We start from the raw sequence: 25366 nt of genomic DNA on the forward strand, positions 1-25366 counted from the left end.
AAGTCAAAACACATAAATCTCAACGGTTCTGTATGAAGCCTCTCAGAACTATATCAAGCATCACAGACCAATATCAACAGAATACAGCACACTCAGAGGGTGTGGCTTAATTCTCTGCTAAGGACACCATTGCTCCACTACTGTTTAATTCGGTTCAGTTAGCAGCAATTCACCGCCACAGTCATGGCAGCGCTCTTGACAAATGCATGTTTAAAATGGTATCTTATAGAGAGATCCAACACATCCAGACTATTCCCTTTGAGCAGTTCTTTGTTGAGTTTATATAACTTTTATTTAACCCTCCTGTTGTCCTCATTTACGGGCACCCAAAAAAAAAAAAATCTGCCTGAAAAAAATCCAAAAATTCAGCAAAAAAATTCCTCAAATTTCTGAAAATTTGCAAAAAAACTTTCAGGAAGAAAATTCCATACATTCCTTGAAAATTTCCCTTAAAAGTTTTTTTTTTTTAAATACCCCAAATTGGCAAGAAGTTCTTGTAAATATTCTCAAAGAGTAAAAACCTTCCAAAAAAATCCTAAAAATATCTGAAGCGATTACATATGTCAGTAAAACTTCTGTTTTATTTAAGAACATTCACAAAAAAAATCAAACTAAATCCAGCTAATTTGCTGGATTTTTTACATTTCTTTTTTCCCACCAAAAAATGTTCAAAGTTTCCCAAAAATGTTGAAAATGTGGACATCAGAAGTTTCACTGTGAAAATATAGTTTTTTTCACATTTTCATACTTTAAAACGGGTCAATTTTGACCCGCAGGACGACACGAGGGTTAACAGGAAAGTTAGTTGAGAACGGATTCTCATTTTCAATAATGACCTGGCCAAGAGGTGGCACACAAACAAAACAGATTACATGTACAGCAAATCACAACATTTGGTACAAAACAAATTACACAATGATTTGTTAAAACAGGCTAAAAACAGCTACAGTCGTACTGAAGTGTTACTCGAACTGACTTTTTAAACGACGAGAGTGATACATATGAGGTGAGTTTTATTGATTGCTGCAGAGAGGTCCAGTCATTAGCAGCTGAAAACTGGAATGAGGTTCAACTGAGAGTGGTACGGACTTTGGAAATGTGGAGGCTGATGAAACTGTGAGAACGAAGAGCATGAGTGGAGGTATGAATGGTAAGTAATTTGGCTGTGGGAAGTGAGAAGAAAAAATACTCTTCACAAGAAGAAAGCTCCAGTAGAACCAGGCTCAGAGTGAGCAGCTGTCTGCCTCAGCCACACAGAGCGACAGGTTAGAGAGCGAGTCAAAAGAACAGCAGAGAAAACACATAGCTGCTTGCTGCTAGAATTAAGCTATAATAATTTTCAAAATCTGGCACCTTGAAATTCCACAAAAGCTTTCCAACATCCATATTGCAGTCTCCAAAGGCAATATTTTAGAAGTATCAAAAAGCTGTGTTTTAACCCTCGTGTTGTCCTGCAGGTCAAAATTGCCCCGTTTTAAAGTTTGAAAATGTGGGGAAAATATATTTATATTTTCACAGTAAAACTTCTGATGTCCACATTTTCAACATTTTTTGGTGGAAAAAAAGAAATGTGACAAATGTTTCATAAGAACATTCACACACACACAAAAAAAAAATCAACCTAAATTTTTTTGTGAATGTTCTAAAAGAAAATATTAGAAGTTTCACTGATATATATGTAATCACTTTAGATATTTTTAGGATTTTTCTGGAAGATTTTTACTCATTTTTTGAAAATATTTACAAGAATTTTCTTGCCAAATTTGGGGGATTTAAAAAAAAAACTATTAAGGTAAACTTTTAAGGAATTATTGGAATTTTCTTCCTGAAGGTTTCGCAAATTTTCAGAAATTTGGGGAATGTTTTTGCTGAATTTTTTGATTTTTTTCAGACAAGGAAACAATATTTTTTTGGTGCCTGTAAATGAGGACAACAGGAGGGTCAAAGCGAAGTCAAAAAAGGCTGAATGTACTACTTCAGATTTTTCCTGACCAAGTGACCTAAAGAAAGACCTTTTGGCTTTGTTACTTTAAACAAATGTTTTTTTTGCTTGCATGTCTGACAGACACTAAATTAATAATTATCTCTACAACTGAAATAAACGTACATTTTGAATGGCTGGAATGGCCCTTTTGCCATTGACCTGCTGCAATGGCAAAGGGGGACGAGCTGTGGACACATCCATAAATCCATAAACTTTTATCGTTCATGTTACAGATCAGAAATGAAACAACACAAATATCGACACTCTCTTAAAATATTGGCGCAAGTATTTTTTTTCAGAAAACACAAAAAACTGCACTACCATACTGAACCTTGACCTAGGCCATTATACCACAAGGTTAGAATCACATGATCTGTTCAACTGAGGATGAAGGCGATTTTACCAGAGGTGGCCAGCATCGTGAGGACATGATTTAGGTAAAATACGTAGTAACTTTCATCAAAAATGACTTTGGCTATTATTTTAGGAAGGTGACAATATTTAAAATCTGGATTCTATGCTGCAGTTCCATGTACAGCCACATGAGGGTGCAGCTGAGAGCGTTTGGCTTTTGCTTCAACAGGTTTGTGTGTGGTTGTAAAGGACAAACTGGCCTTACTAAACGCTCTACAATTCATCTTCTGATTATAAACTCTCATACATAATTGATAAACGAGTACTGTGGGATAGGACACATGCTGTGTAGACTGGGTTCTCAGTGGAGGTGTAAAATTATGTTTATTATTATTAACAGCAGCACTAAAAGATGGTCTCTGCTGTGTTTATTTGCAGAGCAGCAAATGGCTCCATCTCTGCTCCATTCAGTCTATTCATATCTCTGCTCTGAAACTTGAAGCTGACGAGGCAAACACACACATCAACAGTTCAACAATTAGTGCTGGAGGAAGTACTCAGATCTTTCACTTTAGAACAAAGAGCAACATCAAAATGTACAAACAATATTTATGCAGAATGGGCAATTTAGGATAATGTATTTTTAGATTAGTGGACAATAATGAAATGTGCTACACTTCTAAATAAGAGTCCTTTACAGGTGTTTTGAAGATTTATAGCGGCTGGATGATTTATTTTTTATGAAACAGGAACAACACTCACAAGAATAATAAAAATGAGGAAGTTTATATGTGAGCTAACGTAATCTGCCATTAAACGTTGACATGTTGCACTGATGACGCTACAATATCAAAAATTTCAAACAGATTTTGAGATGTGAAAAGAGGCTTACCAGGGAATCTCAAATATGTTGACTTTTAAAAATGAAACACACTGCCTCACACTTCTCCCTGTGCTAGACTGTCAAAACAGAAGCTCCCTGATGTTCAAAAGAGCTCACCAGACAGAACTGTCTCTTTCGGTCTCATATATATTGATGAAAAAAAACATCTGTATTATTGCCTTCCAAATAAAAGTCTTTACCCATTTTCAGAGCTTAGTGAGAAACTCTGCTGTAACTTGGATTTTTCTTTTCTTCAAAGTTTCAATTCTATAACCAAGAAGACAACCTGGTAGTTACAGGATGTCACCAGAGTTTTTTTCAAATATGGCAAGATACAAAAAATATGCATATACCGGGCTTTGCAAAAGTTCTGTTACACTCGGTTTCATGATCTTTAGAGACGTTTACATGTCGGAGTGAAAAATTCCATTAAATAAACTGAAAGTTCTACCTTATAGGCAGGTGTCATTAATACAAATTTTTTCTCCAGTGAAGTTGTATCAAGATGGAAGTCAAAAGAGTTGAGATATCTGCTCTCCTTCGTGCTGAACATCAGCCGGATGACCGTCCACAGAGTCGCGGAGAGGCTAAAGAATGGTGAAAATCTTTCAGGTCTTCACCATTCTTGAGCCTCTCCGCGACTCTGTGGACGGTCATCCGGCTGATGTTCAGCTGCTTGGCTCTGTCAGACTTGTTGTGGCCAGCATGAAGGAGAGCAGATATCTCAACTCTTTTGACTTCCATCTTGATACAACTTCACCGGAGAACAAATTTGTGTTAATGACACCTGCCTATAAAGTAGAACTTTCAGTTTATTTAATGGAATTTTTCACTCCGACATGTAAACGTCTCTAAAGATCATGAAACCGTGTAACAGAACTTTTGCAAAGCTCGGTATGTTTTAGTGATATTTAAAGGAAATTAACAGGGTGTGTCAAATATTCTGACTTTGGAAAATAAAACACGCTTTTTAAAGTTACACACATTTGTATGTATATTAAAATATCTGACATCTTGTAACTATACTGGCATGGATTTTAGGAGGAAGTTGATGAGCCAGATTTAACAAATAAAAGGCATTTCGTCGTTATAGGAAGTCATTAGGATCCTGAAAAGTATGCTAGACAGTCAAAATTGACCATCAGAGTATGTGAAATATGCTTAAAGTTCTATATGCACTGATACAAACTATACATTACATAAATTATATATATTTAAACAGCAGTAGCTGCACTGGTGCACTCAAAATGTCTTCAGAAATAGTGGCCAACAGTTACTAATGTATTTACGTGAGAGCATCACGTGAATCAAGTTGCAGCCGGTAAAAGCAGGCATCATTTTTAATACTGTATACTGATGGGTAGTTTAAGCTATAGTAAAACATAATTTCTTTTTATATGTTCTATCAGTAATCAGACATTGAAAAATAACTGTAATAACAACTACATTTTCCACCCCTGTCAACAATCATCACTATCATGCTGCCTAACTATATCTGAATCTACATACAGCTCTGCCTTATAACACACAGATCAAACTCAACTTCTTACATATAAAACCTTACAGCTGACACTGCCCAACCTCACTGATCTTCTCCAGCATCACCAGTAATTGTAAAAACTGACTGACACATCCAAAGTATTTGCAGGAAGTAGAATGGCATTGTTTCAGTGTTATCTCACTGCGTTATTACTCCGCTTAGTAAGTTATGTGATGATCAGCGTACGCTTGTCTGTCTGTCTGTCTGTCTGTCTGTCCGTAACATTACTCAAAAACAGATTTGGATTAAATTTTCTGGGTTTAGAAATGACACAACAACCATTTGAATAGATTTTGGCAGTGATGGGGCTTGTAGTCTGGTTTCACAGATTTGTTAAAGATTTCTGGATCATTGTGAGATAGCAACATGGCATCACTGTAACTATGACAACAAGAGAATGCTATGTCAGCTGCCTGCTGACGATCCCATGAGTGTGATCCTACTACAAATCCACCACTGCGGACTTACCCGTTGGAAATGATACAAGGAATGAGCAGCCTTGGTAGAGAATTGGGCTCTCTGAGTACTTTTCTTATTTTTATAATGCATTACTTCTACACTGACTGGTGACCTGTCCAAGCTGTCCTCTGCCTTCACCCTAAGTCAGCTGGGATAGACTCCAGCACCCCGTGACCCTAATGAGGATTAAGCAATGTATAGATAATGAATGGATGGATTACTTCTACATTTCCATCAGTCTTAACTTTGTGTATGTTGTGAACCTGTTAACATGTGACGGTAAAGCCCAAATTTATTCATGCCAATGCCAATTTAAACTAAAACCAAAGAGCTCAGGGATCTCAGTATTAGGGTCCATCAATGATTTGTACATGCTGCTGTGCATACTGCCTCAGTGTGCCTCAGTGTGTTACAGAGGCTTATATTTCTCCAGCTGGGACAGATCAGGCTGCTGACAGTCAAAGTCAAACTGAAATGCAATTGGATTGGGAGGATGGGGGGCTAAGAGCGGGGGGGGGGGGGGGGGGGGGGGGGGGGTGTTAGATGACCCGACAACAGCTGGCACCCGCTAACTGAGACACGGCAAACAAATTTAACCCTCATCTGCTTCATTCAGACCAGCAACCAAGAGCCACAGCTTTTATCAACCCAGATCAGAGGGAGAAACAGGACTCGCACACAACCACACAGCAGCCCAACATATAAATAACCAACATCACAGAGCAACAGAGTGTGAAGACACACCTCAACAGTAATTCCAACATGTAGATCTAAATCCCAGAACACGTCATCAGTCCCTACAGAGCTGCAAGAGAGTTTTCATTTTTCTATGCAACCTCAGTGTTCTATATTAAAACAATTACAAATACTTTGTGGAATATTCATAGCACCTGAGTGCAGACAACACATAAATGAAACAATCATTTGTAAAATCAAGAAATTAATAAGCTGTACTGTAAAAAAGAAAAAAATAGACTGAAATTGATTTCTGGTGAGGCTGCATTCTCTCAATTTGTTTGCTGTAAGACCATCAGGAGACCATCGATCTCATTTTACAGGAACAAAATCCTTTAGTGTAAAGATTACACAGTTTACATTCACTCCAACAGTGCCCAGCAGGCACTTTTCATAGAATCTGGAGGTAAAGAGACTAAAGAAAAGTCTATTTGACTACAAAACAAGATTAACTTCGGTAGAAAATTGGAATTAAAAAAAAATATCTAGACTCCATATAATTATTAATTTAATAGCGTTCATAATTCTATATTTCGACATGTTTTCAAGTCCTAAACTAAGTTAAAATATATTTATTCAATATATCCCTAGAAGTTCTCTGACCAAGTAATCAATGCTGTATTCTGACACCAGAATTAATTCCACTACAATGAAGGTGACAAAATTGATAATACTGCATTAGCTAGACCACTGCTGCAAAAGGACAAATGGCAGCAGATGTCAGTTTACACCTCTCTGTTCCCATAAAGTGAAAAAAATGTGTAAAATATACTAACATTAACTTGAGCTTCAGTTGACAAAAAGTTGAACTAGATCTGAAAGTACAAATTATTACTCCGCCAAGAAACGCGTTTGTCTGTCTGTGAGCAACACTACTCAAAAACAGAATGATGGATTTGGATGAAATTTTCAGAGAAGGTCAGAAATGACACAAAGACCACCTCATTAGATTTTAGCAGTCATGTGGCTTATAGTCTGGATCCATAGATTTGTTAAGGATTTCTGTATGATTGCAAGATAGCAGCACGGCGTCACTGTAACTAGGACTACAAATGAACGCTACGCCAGCTGCCTGCTGATGATCACATGATTGCAATCCTACTACAAATCCACTGCTGCTGACTTATCCGTCAAAAATTATACAAGGAACAATTGATTAAATTATGGGGGTGTTTCTGAGTCTCATCAATTCTTGTCGTCTGCTACATATTTAAGTCACGTGAGTCAGTATTCATGCATAACGTACACATGCATAACACACGCCTGTGCTCAGGGGAAGGTCATTTTGTTTGTGGGTAAACTAGTATTAATTGGCCACATTCTATATTGCTGTGATTTCTGATCATCGATAACTAATAAAAAATGCTGCATTTCTACAAATATATGCTGCATTTCTGACAATGCCATATGGAGGAATGAACAGCCTTGGCGGAGTTCTGTGCTCTCTGAGTGCTTTTCTTGTGCTTAGTGTGACAAGCAGTCAGTGATTTGAGACTCATCTGAGCACCTGACTTTGAATGACTCCATCATGATTTGCTATTATTAGTATGTACAACTGATTTTAATTTAGATATGGACTCTTAATATGCAATTTTAATCCTGTAATCACTTCAATGGCCTTTAGAAGGACTGTGTCTCAGCAGTGGAGGGATCTATTCCCCTTCCAGTTAACATGGGGACAGCTACTATGTGTTTTTGACTTGATAAATACGCACCATTTACAGCTTGTTCCGCAGCAGCTATAGCAGACTTTAACTGCGACACAAAGCTACTGTACAGTAAAAACATGTTGATACTTCAACAAAAACCTTAAACTGATCTCTTTGTTTGTCATTTCAATTATTCAGCCCCTTTCAGCAGAGCTGCAGATACACTCGCAGATCAAAGAAAGTATGAATGTTATAATCATGTGAATCAATGTTCAGAAGCAGATTATGTTACAGGAATAGTTTGAGAGGTTTTTCTAGATGTTTTGGAATTTGTTTCTTTAAAATCACAGGACTGGCTAAAGCCAAAGACCAAGTGACATACTTTTTTGTGAATTAATGAAACACTGAGATTCTAGTTACCATCATCCAGTGTGATCTCCTGGAGGCCCAAGGAACCCAGATTTCGCTGATCCTCTGGTTCCTGCTTGATGCTCAGCGTCTGTCCTGGGCTGGACAGCACAGAGTCCTTCTGTGGGTCAGTGGCAGTTACGAAGGTACTTGTCGAGCTTTGTGAAACTGCAGACTGTCCCGTATGTAGTCCTCCAGAGGAAATGTTTGGAGAGATGGTGAAGGTCTGAAGAGGAACCGAAGAGCCTTGAGGAGGAATCGTGGTGATCTGAGGAGGGACTGGGGTCTGAGAAGAGATGGTGAAGGTCTGAGGAGGCTTGATGGAAGTATGAAGTGCAATCAAGGTCTGATGAGGGCTTAGAGGGGTTTGTGAAAGCATGGATGTACTTTGGAGTGGGATGGAAGAGGTCTGAGGAAACATTAAGGTCTGAAAGGAGACAGAGGAGGGTGGAGGGTGGTGGAGACGGGGGGCATTGTGGGAAGCAGGATAACGCACCAGGAGGTCACAGGAATCATAATAAGCCACATCTGAACTTAGCACTTGGTCATGGGAGGGTGTGTCAGAGGAGGGAGAACAGAAGCCAGGTGCATTGTGGGAGATTAGGTCTGGCTCCCAAGGCTCCTGTTTGACTCCAGCAGCCACCGGAAGGTGACCTCTAACCTCAGGCAGATAGGTGAAGGACTGTGGTACACTTCTTCTTCTCTTCCCATTTGAGACATAGAACTGGACTTGGACTGGACAAGTTGTCTTCTTATTGTAAGGAGGAATCTCCACCACAACTCTGGTCTGAAAGACAGAAACACACAAGTGAGAGGACTGTGGCATCTCAGGGTTAATTGACACTGCTCATCCAAATAACACATAACACTATCTGATGTTTCAGATAGTTGTGTTCAATGCACAAAGGAAACAGTTATATTAATATACTGTTTCTAGGGATGCCTAATTGAACAGTGATTCTGTAAGAAGTTTGTTAAATGTATAAGCCATGACACTGGTACAGACTTAATCTGTGTATTGTTTAGTCAAAGTCAGAGTACCATTTCACAGTAGAGACACAGTCTACATTGTGTCTCAAACCACATTCACACTAACAGTGCCCAGCATGCATTTTTTGTAGGATCTGGAGGTGAAGAGACTGAAGAAAAATCTATGTGACTATAAAACTGGATTAACTGAAAACTGGAATTAAAAAATATATATCTAGAGTCCATATAACTATGAATTTAACAGTGTTCATAATTCTATATTGCAACATGTTTTCAAGGCCTACACTAAGTTAAAATATAGTTATAAGTAATCAATGCTGTTCTGACAGCAGAATTCACTCCACTACCATGAAGGTGATAAAACTGATAATACTGCATTAGCTAGACCACTGCTGCAAAAGGACAAATGGCAGCAGATGTCAGTTTACACCCATTTTTTCCCATAAAATGAAAAAAGGTTGCAAACTTTACTAACATTTACGTGCATTTCAGTTGACAAAAAGTTGAACTAGATCTGAAAGCAATTTATTACTTAGCCAAGGACCACGGTGGAGTGATGTGACGATCGGCGTACGTTTGTTCTTCTGTCTATGCACAACATTACTGAAAAACGGACTAAAGGATTTGGATGAAATTTTCAGGGAAGATCGGAAATGACACAAGGACCACCTTACAGATTTTGATAGTGATGCAGTTTATAGTCTGCATCCACGGATTTGTTAAAGATTTCTGTATCACAGCAAGATAGTCGAACAACGTCAATGTAACTTTGACGACAAGTGAAAGCTACGTAAGCTGACTGCTGACAATCACATGATTGCGATCATACTGCAAATCGACCGCTGCAGACTTATTAGGACTTACCCGTCAGAAATGATACGACTGAGCAGCCTTGGTGGAGTACTGCGCTCTGAGTGTTTTTCTTGTTTACTTTTGTAATCTGTTTCTATACTTGTCTCCTCTCTGCTCTATGTAAACACAGCTTGCAGTTCAGCTGAAATATCCGAAAATCTTTGTTATGGTTTTATGGCTGTGCTAAAGAGTGCAGACTTTATTATTGTCTTTACAGGATCTGGTGCAGACTGAATTTTTGCCAATTTTTAAAATGAGACTGGTAGAATAAAGTGAATTTGATGACATACCATGATTTTGAGGTTAGATTTGGTACATTTTCTGGGTGTCAAGGTGACAAATAAAAGAAATCTGACATCACTTTGCTGTGACATGTCAGAAAATAGTCTCCTCCAGCAAACACCTGACAACAGGGTCATCACATTAGCAGTACTGAAATAAGTATTCAGACCTTTTACTGAACTCCAAGTAGCAATACAATAATTTATAAATACTAATTACACGTAAGTTTGATTTTGGCAACAGTTTAAGTCCTCTATTTACCCAAAAATTTAACAGATAGCCTATAATGTACTACATAGCAGGGTAGTACACAGTATAAAAGCATTATACAAAAAACAGAAGTTTGTTTGGAACTGGGGCTGTTTGTCTTGAACATTTTCTAGTCAAAACACAAGTACCTCTAAACCTTGGAATAGCCTCTTTCTATTATTATGCATTAAAGTGGAAAAATATTTCTCTCTGTATGTATTACTGTATATGACACTGTATTTTTGCATCTATAGCACATGTTAAAATTTAAAAGTGGAGACCATAGGAAATGAGCTGGATACAACCAGCTTTTGAAAGAGAAACAGCTCAACTGAGTTTCCTAAAATGCATCCAAAAATACCACAATCCTTGTGGGAGAGAGTTCTTTAGACGGACAAATAAAACTGAAATTAGACCTTTTAATAAGTTACAAGAGCACCATGTTGTCATAAAAAGGAGCAAATAGTTGAATAATTGTAGTCACTGTAGAATCATTTCAGTACAGCCCCACATTTTATACCATGCTGTCCGGTATGTTTCCTATTATTCCTATAATTTGGCACGCTGTATTTATTATTACTCTTGCTCCCATATTCCAATTTTGTCACAAGGAACCCAAAAGATCCTGATAATGTTGGTACTCACTGCACTGCTTTTTTCTGACAGAACTCTAGCGTCCATTTCCCACAGTGTTCTTCCATCTGAAGGGACAAAATACGTAAAAGTTGGTCAAAAAATGTAATTTCACCTAAAGTAACGTAAATTGTTTTACACTGATCTTACCAGGCCCTTTCTCCATGAAAACAACTCTGGACTGAGCAGCGATGTTGGATCCGATTATGACTAGCTCCTGCCCTCCATCTACAGAGCAGCTGGTTGGACTGAAGCTCTCCAACTGAGGAAGATCTTGGCCTGAGCGCTGGGCTAAAATGCAACAGAATTGTTTTACAATTGAAGTACAACTGTGGTTTCTTTCTATAACATGACAGAGCATTTCTGTACAACAAGAAGAAACACAGATTGGTATATGTTAAAATTTAGCACAAGCATTGAGAAACATCTAACATCAGCACAAATGAAAACATTTGTCTGTGACTGAATGTATTGCACTGTTGATATCACGGGATTTCACTCACAACACTCAACAGGAATAGATACTGTCTGCAGCCACAGCATCTGGCCATCCAGATGAGGAACAGCAACCCTGAACACAACTCGCACCCTTGTATTCTTCCGGCCGATATCCGTCTCTCCTTTCTTCAGCTCAATGTCAGCGTTACGCAACTTCAGGATGCCAGCACAGTCAATGCTTCAGGAAAAAAAACAAAGACATAGTTTTGATCATAATGCATTACTTGCTACATTAACAGCATCGCATGAAATTTCTGTCTGCTAGTAAGGTTCTAGAAAAATTATTGGGCTTCGTTTTTTGCATCTTGTGTTCTCGCATGGACACTGGCATTCAGGGGTGAAGTCCACATTCCTGTCAATTCCAGAGGGCAGTAGCTGAAATGTATGCAAGCTATGAGATGCAGGGTACAAGTTACACAGAGGAACACTGTCTCCTGGAAAATCATCTCATTAGAGTTTTGTGTGTGAAAAACAGGATATAATAGCTCCCCTAAATAGATGCTAAAAACAGAACCATTGCCACTACTATATATGGCTAGTTCTGCTATTGCAGCTACTACTACTGCCAATTCAATTACTGCTACCAGTACTACGACTACTTCCACAATATCACAGAACAATATTCAGACTAGCATTACTTCTACTGATACCACTTCTGTTCTAACAACATGGCTACAACCACTACAGTGCTGTGAAAAAGTATTTGCCCCACAGATATCTTCCACTTTTATCTATTTGTAACACTTAGGTATTTCAAATCGGGGGGGGGGGGGGGGGCAATATTTGGATATCCGGATACCGCCGTAGCGAACGAATATCGGATATTCGGGATATTCGGGTCCAGCCCTACAAGAAAACAGAAAATGCAGTTTTTAAATGATTTCATTTATTGAAAGAAAAATGCTGTCCAGACTCACCTTTCCCTAGGGTTAGAAAAAGTAATTTCCAATCTACCAAATGACCAAACTTATTTGGCAACTAGGTTAAATCTCAACAGCCACACTCACAAATGATTACTCCCTGGCTTGTTGAATCTAAACATCACTAAATAGAATCTGTCTGGCATTGTGAAGCAGCTAAAGCCACATGATGCCACGTTCTAAAGAGATTCAAGAACAGAAGTGAAAAAGTAATTGATTTCATCAATCTGGAGGATTACAGAGACATTGCTAAGGCTCTGGGACTCCAGAGAACCACAATGAGAGACATTATCCTCAAATGGAGAAAATATGTAGCAGTGGTGAACCTTCCCAGGAGTGGCCGGCCAACCAACATTTCTCCAAGAGCGTGTCGAAATCTCTTCGAGGAGGTCACAAAAGAACCCAGAAAAACATCAAGGGAACTGCAGGCCTCACTGGCTTCATTTAAGGTTTGTTTACAAGACTCAACAATAAGGAAGACACTGGGCGAAAATGGCATCCATGGGAGAGTTGCAAGGAACAAAACAAACCTATCCAAAAAGAACATACAGATAGGTCTGGAATTTGCAAAAAATATATCTGGATGACCCCAAGACTTTTGGGATAACATCCTGTGGACTGATGAGTCAAAGGTCAGACTTTTTGGAAAACATGGATCCTGCTATATCTGGTGTAAAGCTAATACTCCATTCCATATGAAGACAATGATTCCAACCGTGAAACATGGTGGTAGTAGTAAACGGCTTGATGCTGCTTCCACAGGACCTGGACGACTTGTCATAATTAATGGAGCCATGAATTCTGCTCTCTATCAGAAAATCCTCCTGGAGAATAACCACCATCAGTTCATGACCTAAAGCTTAACACAAATGGGTTCTGCACCATGATAATGATCCAAAGCACACAAGCAAGTCCACCTCTGAGTGGCTCAAAAAGAACAAAATGAAGGTTTTGGAGTCACTGAGTCAATATCTGGACTTGAATCCAATTTGAGATGCAGTGGCAAGACTTTAAAGGTGCTCGAAAACCATCCAATGCAAGCTCTTCTGCAGAGAAGAGTGGGTCAAACTTCCTCCATGGTGTAAAAGACTGATCACAAGCTATCACAAACATTTAACTGCAGTTGTTGCTGCCAAGGGACCAACCAGTTAATAGTTAACCACGCCTGACGAACGTCAGCGGGGTTACTGCATTCGGTGCGGTATCTGGCTGGGTAAGTATGTATGTATGTATGTGGCTATGTCCGTTCCGATATCTCTGCAAGTGCTGAAGTCAGGATAATCAAACTTGGCACTGAAGATCAGTCTAAGGTCTCCTGCTCAGTTGTGGAGTTACAGGTCAGCAGATCAACTAGGAAGGGAGATACGTACGATGATCAAAATGGATACATATTGCATCATTTGTATAGGGAGGACAGGGTTTTCGCCAGTAGAGGGCGTGGTTCTGCCCTCTACTGAGGGCTCGTCTAGTTGTAGGGGGCGATTACTTTTTCACAAGGCTGATACAGGTTTTCAATAAATCTTCAATAAATCATCATTTAAAAATTGCATTTTGTGTTGTGTGGGTTATCTTTAATATCAAATAAATTTAAATATTAGTTTGATGATCTTGAACATTTAAGCGTGAGAAATATGCAAAAATAGAAGACATCAGTCAAATACTGTTTCCTAGCACTGTACTTGTGTCAAAGACAACTACCTGTAATAGCATGATAGCACCTGAAAAATATTTTTAGTATCATGCTCAGCCTAGAACTATACTTGGGATTTCATAAGCAATAGAGAAGTGTGTCACCTACATGGAAGTGAATGGAAAGATGTAGTCTAGAAATGAGCACTGTGGCACTGAGTACTGTGGTGCATGAACCACCCCTGCAGAACCTGTTACTAGAGGAGAAAAAAGTACCCGTTGCACAGTGGGTATTTCCTAAAGAGCCCTGAAAAACTACTGTGCAGATGTCAATGCTGATTTGTTAAAATTTGTAGAAGACAAAGGATAACGAGTTAAGCTTGGACAGGAATATGTGGTTTTTTCTGCCATCTCGATGTTCTTGTCAAGATGCAATCTTCTTCTTCTCCTCACCAACAATGCCATCATACAACATAACATTTGCCATACAGGCTAACAACAAATTCCCCCCCCCGTTGTTTTTTCTTTTCAACTTTGTCAGCGCTAAATAAGTGCTTGGTTTTGGACCACTTGACTTATTCTACCCCTAAGGTGGAGTCAAATTAAGCGCCGAGGTGTTCTCTGAACAATTGAGTCTTCGATTGTCTCTTAAAAGTAGAAAGGGACTCCGCAGAACGCACAGAGTTTGGTAGCTTGTTCCACCATTTGGGAACAACAGAGGAGAAGAGTCTGCCTAGAGATTTCCAGCCATGCTGGGCTGGAAGCACCAGGCGTCTCTCACATGCAGAGCGAAGTGGGCGTGAAGGGGAGTAGACCTAGGCCGGGGCGTTCTTGTAAATGTTTTGTAAGCCAGATAACTTTAAAGATAACTTCAAAAAAACGTTGCTGTGTAAAATCAACTGGTAAAAGGGCCCCTTAGACACAAGCTTACAGCTGCTGATGTCCAACAGACCGGACTCTATATTATATCAGAGTCAAAAGAATATCATCAGTACAGATATCAAGGTGACCCTAAAAAAAAAATCAATAGTGATACCAAACCCAGGTTTGGTACTGTGGCTACTGTACCTGGCGGCCATGTTGTTTTCTGGAAGCAGAGGGATCTCCAAGACTTTGGTGCAGCCCATTATTTTTTCCTGGCACATGGTGGTAACCGTCTTCCCTGTTACTCGGTGGACCTGGTAGAAGGAATGGGGTCGAAGATATCGGTCGTCCGCGGTGCCTATGAACAATAGCAGGCTGACCGGCTGCTCGCTGTATCCATTCAACTGCAGAGAGAAATTCAACAGTCTGACAAACAGGTGCTTGTTATGACAAACAACGGTTATGCTGCTTGATTTGTTGAAACTTGGAAGGTCAAACATCTTTATACTATGTCTTCAGAAAAGGTGTTAAAATTAAAATTCGACTGTAAAGCCAAGTGTGATATCTTTGAGTTGTTGAATTTGGCAGCATATCGTGGTGTTTCATAAATTGATTAGCCTAAGAGAACTTTTGGGAAATATACTTAATTGATTCTCGCAGAATGCCACACGTCTACATTGATACCAAAGAGAACAAAGAAAGCAGAACACAAACAGAAACGTAACAATTATTTTTATATTTATGCAAATGCTTAATAACGTGGTTTTTAGTGAGTTTTAAATGTGTTGCACGTATTTTTGAACAGGCCAGCCTTGCTAACCTCCATGCCTGGATTGTTTATATGAAAAACGCGTTGTTCAGCTTGTATAATAATATATAAAAGCAATAACAAAAGGTTATGAAATCAGTTTTAAGTACAGCTAAACATAAACTGGGCAAGTTCACTGAGAAATAAATTTATCAAGCTTAAATTAAATGTAAAGTAGGTTTGAATATGAGATAAACACTGACTTTTACTTTAATCATTTAAAAAAATAAAAGGCTTGAAAAACACAATGAAAGTGAAGTCGGCAAATTTGGAAAAAGACTGTTGATACTAGCTAGTTAGCTCATTTACATGGTATGGATGCATGATATATTGTTTTAGCTTTAGGCTGTGGGTACCAGACATGAAGTGTGTAATGCAAAAACATCACAGGAATTACAATGACAGGTAATGCAAATGAACTCAGACATATCATGCTCCAACTTTTTGCTGCTTAACAGAAAAATAAAATTCTCACAGTTCTCATTTCCTTGTCTAAGAGAGAAGGCCTGATACCAGTTAACACATTTAAGTTGGTTTTAAAAACATAACCATTTCTCCCTGTCCACAAACACACACAAAGTTCACTGGATCAGTGCTGTGTTGATCAACATGTTCAACTTACTTTCTTATTTACAGAGCCAGGGCTGCAAAAACACTACATTGTTTTTTCTGTTCACACAAAGAATGGACAGCTGGTGGGTTGTAATTAGATACTACCTGAATTTGACAAAGGTCTATCAGAATAAAACTGTAAACTCCACTTTTAGGTCAGTTGCAATTAGGCATCAATTCCATTCTATGCAATTATTTTTATACAGTGCTAAATAATAAAACATTTCATCTGAAACACTTCACATAGTAAGGTCTGGACATTACAATACTGTGGAGCGAAACTCAACAAAAACTTCTGCTCTCTTTGTGGATTTCACACATATACACACACCCACATGTGCATGCACGAACAAAACACAATTTTAACACATCTTGCAGCATGAAGCTCATCTAGCTTCAGCAGCAGCCTAAGGATGTGACACCCAGAATAGCCCTGCTGGTGTCCGTTACATATGAGGCCTTGATAGAGCTTTACTTGCCTCAGCCTGCCTCTGTTGTCTGATTCGGATGATCCACAAGATTGCTCACCCACAGCACCAGCAAAACACAACTCTGACAAAAACCTCTGTCTCTCTATGATTTTAACTCAAGGGAATGATCACAGACTCAATCCTTGTTTTGAGTTTTTAAGAATATATACAGTATTTGAGAAGAACAAACATTTCCTTCTTTACATGGACTCTAGCACTCTGATGAACAGGTGGCCATTGATGGGTGTCGTCTTTTTCTGAATTCATGTATTGTTATGCCACATTCATGTCAAGTCAGAGTTGCATTCACAAGTTTAAAATGAGGAAACAGCATTTATATCAACAGTCACGTTTCAGTTTGGAAATGGAATACCTACCAGACCCTAACCCTGGAATTTGGCAACAGCAGAACTGTTACTATTTCAGTATGTGCAAATATGCAACATACAAATACAGCTGTGTTTCCTCTCTTTCTTATGGTGTGATATTGACATATCTAGACACTAACTTTGCAATGCAATGATGAGTTCAAGGGTAATTCAGACATGAGAGATGGGTTTGTAGACACACACAGCTGTATGCAGGTTGTAACTGACTTAATTTGGTGTGAAAGATTTTTTTTCTTGTTGGCAATTCATGGCTCAGACAAGTAACTAAAATAGTTCAAAGTCAGGTTGCGTACTTCAGTTTGATATGCCCTACCTCTTGCTGCAATGACTGCTTCCAGAGCAATTCAACTAAGATGAAGGAATGTGAATATGGGATGCAAAGGTTAAGGATAGTAATACAGACAAGAATGAAAACAAAACATGCTATCTCCATATCAGACTACTAATCAGTGTAATGAAACCGAAGATAATGGACATGTTGATATGTTGACTGTGTGCAAAAATCACACACTCGTTTCATAACAATAATATTTTTCATTATTGCATTTGGAAAAAGTAGTGTTGCAGCCCAGATTGCCTGCATTGGGGACAACGCTTGTTACAGTGTTGTGCTGTCAGTACACCGTATCTGTCTTAAAGGGGAACTTCTTTTTTTTTTCAACCTGGGGTCTGTTTTTCATATGTCATTTCATACATGTGAGTGATGGAGAAATTAATTTTCGACATAGCTCCAGTATTTAGCCAGGCAGGCAGCTTAGCAGCTCAGCTAGCAGCTCAGCTAGGGAAAGTATGGGGTAGCTGGCCCCCCCGCGTCAAAGTCCGCCCTAACGTGCTTTTTGTCCCACAGTGACCGGCTCAGATAGTCTCAATGAGTGTCCCACAACATACTAGAGATGGGAAGTGAACGAAAACCTCCACATTACCTGGCGATCGCTCTTTGTTGTGGTCTGTATCCAAATCTCAGGATGCTAGAAAGCAAATCTCGTTCCGAAATCGCGCGATAGCTCGCCAAAATCACGTAACCAATGTTTGGTGGAGTGTTTTGGTATAAAATTAGACCCTCCAGAAAAATGCAGGCAAAAATCCTTGATTATGCGGGCTAAAATCCTTGATTATGCAAATAAATATGCGGGGATTTTATGCAATTTTATGCGGGGAAATTGCAGAAAGTTGCAAAGTATGCGAATAGTTGTGAAATATGCAAATGTGCCGTCTGGCCGTGGAGGGATGTGTCCTCTAATCAGACACTGGGACTGCTGCGTGGTTATTGGACTGACAGCCTGTGTTTTGGGAGGGGGAGAAGCTCACAGCAGCATCTGCTGCTCGTTGAAAACAGTAACTGCGGAATGATCCGAGTTTTCCTGTCAGTCTCCAAAACGGCAGAAAAGTCGCTAGATTTGTGGCTAGTCGCTTTTGACAAAAAAAGTCACTGGGACGCTTTGGAAAGTCGCTAGATTTAGCGAGAAAGTCGCTAAGTTGGCAACACTTGTGCTTCTAGTGTGTGTGTGTGGTGTGTGTGTGTGTGTGAATGCGCGAACTGATGACGTCAGGCGAGGACTGACAACAGAAGTCAGAATCAAATTGTGAGGTTTTCTTTATAAGTGACAAATAAGAGTAATACAATGTGTAACGTATTGTGATGAAGGCCTCACCTTGATAACAGGATATCCTCCAGTAGCTGCCTTGATGGACCCTCGGCTGCCCCTCTGTCTCGTAATGTGCCCTGTGGTAGGACCTGGGCTGGACCTCCAGCGTCACTCACACTGGTCGTATTGATTTGGCAGAGGCCAGTCCAAGGGAGGGGGTGATGAGGTCCTGGAGGAGACAACAGACACATAATTGTCAATTGCTTCAATTGCTGATGAAACCAATAATTTATACTGTTGCTTAAAATGGATTCACTCTGATGAGCCTAAACATTATGGGCCACAGCTGCCTATTATGTTGTCAGTCATTCATGGTCAATCAAAACAATTGACACACTGAAGTATGGTGCTCTGAATGTGCCCTGTGGTATCTGGCTTGAAGGGAAGACCAAATTCTTTAGGTTCTGTAGGTTGCAGTTGAAACAGTCACTGTCATTGTTAGTGGGTACTCTCCACTGTACACTGTAGCAGAAATACCTCACAAGCCTTTTAATAAAAGATAAGGATTACATTATGTTGATGACATCCTAATGGCCTAATGTAGTGATAATTCTTGAAGAAATTAAACAAAACTACATGATTTCTCAGAGGCTGTATGCCTATGAAGTAAGATCTGAAATTGAAAGACTTTCCAATATTAAAAAATATTTTATTGGTTATATTTATCAATATTTTTGATTTTGGGGTACAACTTGGTATATCAGCTCAGTTATAAAAGTTTAATTAACAAAAAAAAAAACATTTTTGTGACCAAGTACAGTAGTCCTTAATCTATCATGGGGGTTACATTCCAGACCGTGATAGGCAAAAGTCCACAAAGTAGCAACCACACACACATATATATATATATGAGTGAGAGAGAGAGAGAGAGAGAGAGAGAGAGAGAGAGAGAGAGAGAGAGAGAGAGAGAGAGAGAGAGAGAGAGAGTAAGGCTTTATAAACCCTCCCTACACTCTTGTAAACCTTTCCCACACTTGTATAAACACTTCCTATGCGCTGAAACATTTTCTATACTCTTAAACCTACATAATTTTAACAACATACAAATTCTATATGGGTTCACCAGTGAATATACTAAAAATTAATGAATGGAATGGAATAATGAAGATGATGATGAATTAGCTGTGCAGTACTGATGATGGTGAGATGAATGTACTGCACAGTGAGAATGGACAAGGTGAGATGCTGAACGCATGCTACACACAGAAGACGGAGGAGACAGAGGAGACGGAGGAGACTGATGCTACGGTCGCTGAGTCAATTTTCAATTTCAGTGCCCGAAAAAACGTGATGAAATCATTCCTGCTCACTGCAACCATGCTGTACAATGATTCCCCTCTGTAGACTTCTGAAAGATTTTGCACATTCAACCTTTTTTTTTGTTTTTCCTACTTAACTCATATCATGTTAATGTAACTTACGTGCATTTTATGATATGTAAATTGCTTCTGTAGCACTGCAGTGCCCCTTATGGGATCAATCAATCTATTTTTTGCCAACCTGAACAACGGTGATGCTCCAGGTTTGGGTTTGTTCCAGCTGAAGTGGGAGGGCACCTGAAGAAACAGCACAGGCAGGCCATCTTTTTCCTGTCCCTCTTCTCTGGAAGAATCCTGAAAGGACTCCAGACCAGAGTCTCCTCGACCAGTCAGGAGGCCCAGCTGGCTCCCTGATGTCCTCCTGGTCTTGGAGGGGACATCCAACTCCTGAAAACCAGACATAAGGAGGGGTCCGAGGGCACCAGCGGGGCTTCCCACCCAGGTGTCATCCGTCACACTGCCGCGTGGGGAGGTACCTGGAGTGGGGCTGGGTGAGTGATGAGGGGAGGGTGAACGGGCATAAGGGTCAGCACCGGAGTGGCGTCTCTTCCCGCATGGGGAGGTTGGTCTGGATGACGGCCTGAGAATGGAGGTCAGGATTAGTACAATTTTACAGATGTTAAAAACCAATGCTGTATTAATTAAAATGTACACCCAACATTTGACTCAAAATTTAAAAATCAACATTAACTTTCTGTACAAAATAACTGCAGTCTGTCTTTTCCAAACTGTAAAACTTTTGTTCACTCAAGTTTTATGTCTGCTCCTTCAAGGCGCATCATTTCTTGAGTAGTAAAATTTTAGCAAAAATATGACGTACTTTATAAATAACAACAAATTTGGTACCCGTCATTGCAGCCTGTGTCACAACATGAAATGGACTTCTCTACGACAAGATTGCTGGATGCTTGAGCCTGTGCTGTTCTAGGATATGGAGCAGGGTTATAGGCAAGACACAACAAAGGTCTGTGGAGCATTCACTGCTTGTAGCATAGGGAGTGAGGGTGATAATTGGATTTTTCATGCCAAGACAGTGTTAACTTTTTTTTTCAATGAAAATATCCATCTATACAAGATTTTAGCACCATAGCAGAAATCATCTCCATCCATATTAGCACACCTTCTAAAGGCATACCCCATGGCCATTCATGTACACTGTAAAAATGTACCAGTGCAAACTATTCCTCCATTTCTGCCCCTAAAGCACTAGAAGAGTCAGCATTATCTAGAAAAGTCTCCTTTTAGGTGTTTAGAAAAGGGGTGCTAAAATGCCAGATTTGTGTGGACTCTTGGAGGAAACGTAGCAGAGGAATATGTGTTTTAAAATGAAAACAAAATAGTGTGATAGTGTGGATGTAGCCTTTTAGAGACATGGTTTTCCCACACTAATGGCTCTTGTAGTTAGGTTCCATTTCTGCCCATCAAGGCTTAAATAAAACTCCGGAGTTTTCAAAAGTAAAGTGAAGTCAGCAGCATTTAAAAAAATCTTCATTTAAGGGTTGTAAATACCAGAGTAGTGTGGACTTTTGGAGGAAACATAGCAAAAGATATGTGTTGCAAAACAAAAACAATGTAGTGTGGGTGTAGTCTCAGTGTCACATGTTTCAGCAATACTAATGGTTTGTGTCCTCTTGTACTTGAGAAAACGCTCAAGTGCCAGTACCTTTTTAAAATATGAAAAGCTATCAGCTAGACGTTTTGAGACCATGATGACTTGTACCTGGAAGTGGGCCGGCAGTTCAGCCAGTTCTCCTCGGTGACACTGGTGCGAGGGGAGTGTGAGGGTGACTGACGGGGTGACTGACGAGGTGACTGATAGGGTGACAGCGCTGGGCTGAAGGCTGAAGGATGCTGGTACTTTTGCTGCCAAAGCTCAACCCCAAAGGCCCCGCCCCCACAGCCTGGGGACCCCAGAGGTGACCCAAGAGGGGATCCCAGAGCAAGGCAGGATGCATCGCGCAGCTCCCCCTCCACGTCATCATAGACATTGGAGATGGACTCGCAGGAGGATAAGTCAGACATCCAGCTCCTGGAAGACAGGCTGCTGCAGGGGCTTGGACATAGTGCTGGGTCTCGGTAGCAGGGGTCCAGAGGCAGGTAGAGCTGGTCTCTGGGCCAGGATGCCTCAAGGTAACCCCCCTCTGCCCCACCTACTGCGGAAACTACTTGACTATCGCAGGGCTCCACATGGTTGTTAGGGGCAATGGAGGTGATTTGAATGCTGGGGCAGTCAAAGGCTCTGGGGTTGCCCCTGGTGTTGTACTGGTTCCCTTCAGAGCCAACATACTGGTAGTTGTCTGTGGTGGGAAAATATGACGGGTGACTCTGCAACTCCTGGCTGAGAAGTTGCCCGGCCAGAGTCTGTGTCGAGGAGGGAGGCGCCTTCACATCTAGATCTGGACCTGTGAGGTGTAAGAGAAGATGAAGATGAAGCAATATGTAAGTCAGATGTGTGATCATTTGCATTGTAAAGGTGTGTGTATGTGTGTGGTAGGGACCAAGCAGCAAAGCAGGGACACAAGAGAAAATTTCAAACTTAAAGGCTTTATTTTGCCAAACAAAACTGTCCACAGAAAAACTAGGATTTCAAAAGATTAAAATACATCAGCAAAGAAAAAGTATCAACAGAAATTTGAACTCTGGGCCCTTTAAATAAACTGATGTCAACAAAACAATAATAGCAACAGAAGTCCTAACTGAACAAACCTGACCTCCTAAATGACACAAAAGAAGGGGTATATGTACACAAAAGCTAGACTACAAATGCACAAAAGGTGAAGGGACCTATTCCCTCCACCAAAATATACCCAATTGCCACTTAAAGACATAATACACCTATTAATACTAAATAACAATACCACCCCAAAACTCAAACAAATGCACACACACTGCTTTTCTTGAAGCCTCTGCAATTCAGAACTCCTCTTCCCTGCACTCTGAGTTTGCGCCTTCCAATTCCTGTCTGCCAGCATAAAAACCTGCCTTAAACTCCACCTCTCACTTTTTCCAGGAACTCAGCAGCATGTGGAGCAACAAAGACAAAGGTACAACGTATTAAAAATTCAAACCAGTTTGATAAACTTGTGATCACTAAATGCTAACCAAAATGCAAGAACTGAAACTGATAACAGTATCATAATGTAAATGACAGAAGTTAAACATCTGCAACCAAAAATTGTGTTCGTGATTATTTGTTTGAAATGAAAAGAAACATTACTAACACTACATGGTGCCAATTGTTGATGGGTACATCACAGTGTGTTGTAAATATTAGTATGTACAGTAGTTCTCCAGTAGACACCTGACAGTTATTGTTCACCAGGATATAACCAGCAGGAAGATTTCAGAGTTGAGGAGGTGAACCATCTTGAGCCAATCCCCTCCATCAACATTATATTTATGAAGTACAGTAGCATCAGTTTTTATCATCTTCTTTTAAAAATAGATTTTAGAGACTAATCGATTGAATAATCTAAAAAATGATAAGACACCACAACAAAAACAGCTTTTAGTAGCAGTTCTACTTCTGTTTGTATGGCCAACAATCAAAATCTATGGATGTCATAAAACATATGTCTAATGATACATGCAGCAGTATGATCCACATACAGGCCCCAGTCACCATTCTTAGCAAAGAGATGGAGGTTGTCTCCAGCTATAGGTACCTGGAAGCGCAGCTGGATGACAAGTTGGATTGGTCCAGCTACAAGAAGGCAGTGTAAAAGATGGGCCAAAACAGGCTTTACTTCCTGTGAAGGTTAAGGTCTTCTAACATCAGCAGGCCTCTTCTATGTACATTTCGCCAGACTGTGATGGCCATTGCTTTGCTACTTGGGGTTGTGTGCTGGGGGGAGGGTGCTCACTCCAGGGACAGAAACCAGCTGAATAAGCCAATCAAGAAGACGAGCTCCACAACTGGTGTTGAGCTAGAGTCAGCGCAACAGATGGCTGGGGTGAGAATGCTCAAGAAAATGAACTCTTTTATGAACAATGCCTCTCACCCGCTACACAATCTGGAGGTGTTTTGGCAGAGCACCTTCAGCCACGGACTCATCCCCTCTCAGGTGTGAGCACAGCAGGAAGTCCTTTCTACCAGCTGCAATCAGACTTTTCAATTCACAGTAAGGCATAATAATATTTTAACTCATGATATGCTGTGAATATGTTTGAAATTTTAAACCTTTTTTTGAACTTATATACTATGTATTTGGTCATACTGATGACTTTTAGTGTTGGTGTTCTGTCGGGTTTGTGGGTTGTCTGACTGTAACAAGTAATTTCCTGTAATAGATCAATAAAGTATTATTCTATTCTATTCTGTGAGAATATCTCTACAACAAAACTTGAAGTAATGTTAACTGTTTGCAGTTTTTGTGATATTGGTCTGTGCAATGTTAAATGTTCAACTGTCAGTAGCTGCAGTACAGTAAGTATACAGCAGTAGTTAACGGCACATGTACTGGACTAATTATGGTGACAGATAATCTCAGACAGTTCAGTAATTTTACTCACACAGCAGCAAACCTCACCACAACCCTACTATTAATAAACCTGTTTCTCTCTGTCGCACTCATGCATGCACACACACACACCTTGCACGATGTATGCAAAACAGCCAAATAGATGATCCGTGAGGAGGCGATACCCACCACCAGATGGGTGCCACAGAGCAGTTAAAAAACCAGGAAGTAAAACCCGGCAGCAGACAGGCAGGGCGACACACTGTCTGCACAAAGCATGAAACACAAGCAGCCAATGCAATGTGCAGTACACATTTGTAAGGACCAGATTAAGTTCCCAATGACTTCTATTACTCAGATTTGATTTTTTCATGATGGAATCATTGAAAGGCATGCCTCTTTGTCACACAAAAACTAATCATGTGTTTTGGGTCTTTCATTGATATATTTTAGGTTTTCTGGAAATATGACAAAATCTGCTGGGTCAATAATACTAATATACTAATAATACTAATATTTCGTTCTAGCCTTTCTTTATCCATTTCTTTACCGCTGTTGATATGTATTTGGGGTCCCTGTCTTGTTGGAACACCCAACTGTGTCCAAGATCCAGCCTTCTGGCAGATGACTTTAGGTTTGCCTGAACAATGTGGAGTTAATCCTCCTTCTTCATTATTCTGTTTACTTTGTGTAAAATACCAGTTCATAATACTACCACCACCATGCTTGACCA

The 25366-nt window shown here is 39.9% G+C and overlaps 1 protein-coding gene across 1 annotated transcript in view; it reads right to left on the minus strand.

The window, feature by feature from the left end:
• Positions 1-25366, minus strand: part of LOC110968593 (nuclear factor of activated T-cells, cytoplasmic 3-like) — a 37791-nt gene that overhangs the window by 876 nt on the left and 11549 nt on the right. The window contains 10 exon segments of the mRNA XM_022218501.2: positions 8025-8799; positions 11031-11086; positions 11169-11309; positions 11522-11694; positions 15134-15333; positions 18861-18911; positions 18913-18965; positions 18968-19023; positions 20355-20753; positions 21894-22575. Coding sequence (XP_022074193.2) covers positions 8025-8799; positions 11031-11086; positions 11169-11309; positions 11522-11694; positions 15134-15333; positions 18861-18911; positions 18913-18965; positions 18968-19023; positions 20355-20753; positions 21894-22575 — 2586 coding nt within the window.

Source organism: Acanthochromis polyacanthus, chromosome 8 (genome assembly GCF_021347895.1).
Source record: "Acanthochromis polyacanthus isolate Apoly-LR-REF ecotype Palm Island chromosome 8, KAUST_Apoly_ChrSc, whole genome shotgun sequence".
In the NCBI taxonomy this organism is placed as follows: Eukaryota; Metazoa; Chordata; class Actinopteri; family Pomacentridae; genus Acanthochromis; species Acanthochromis polyacanthus.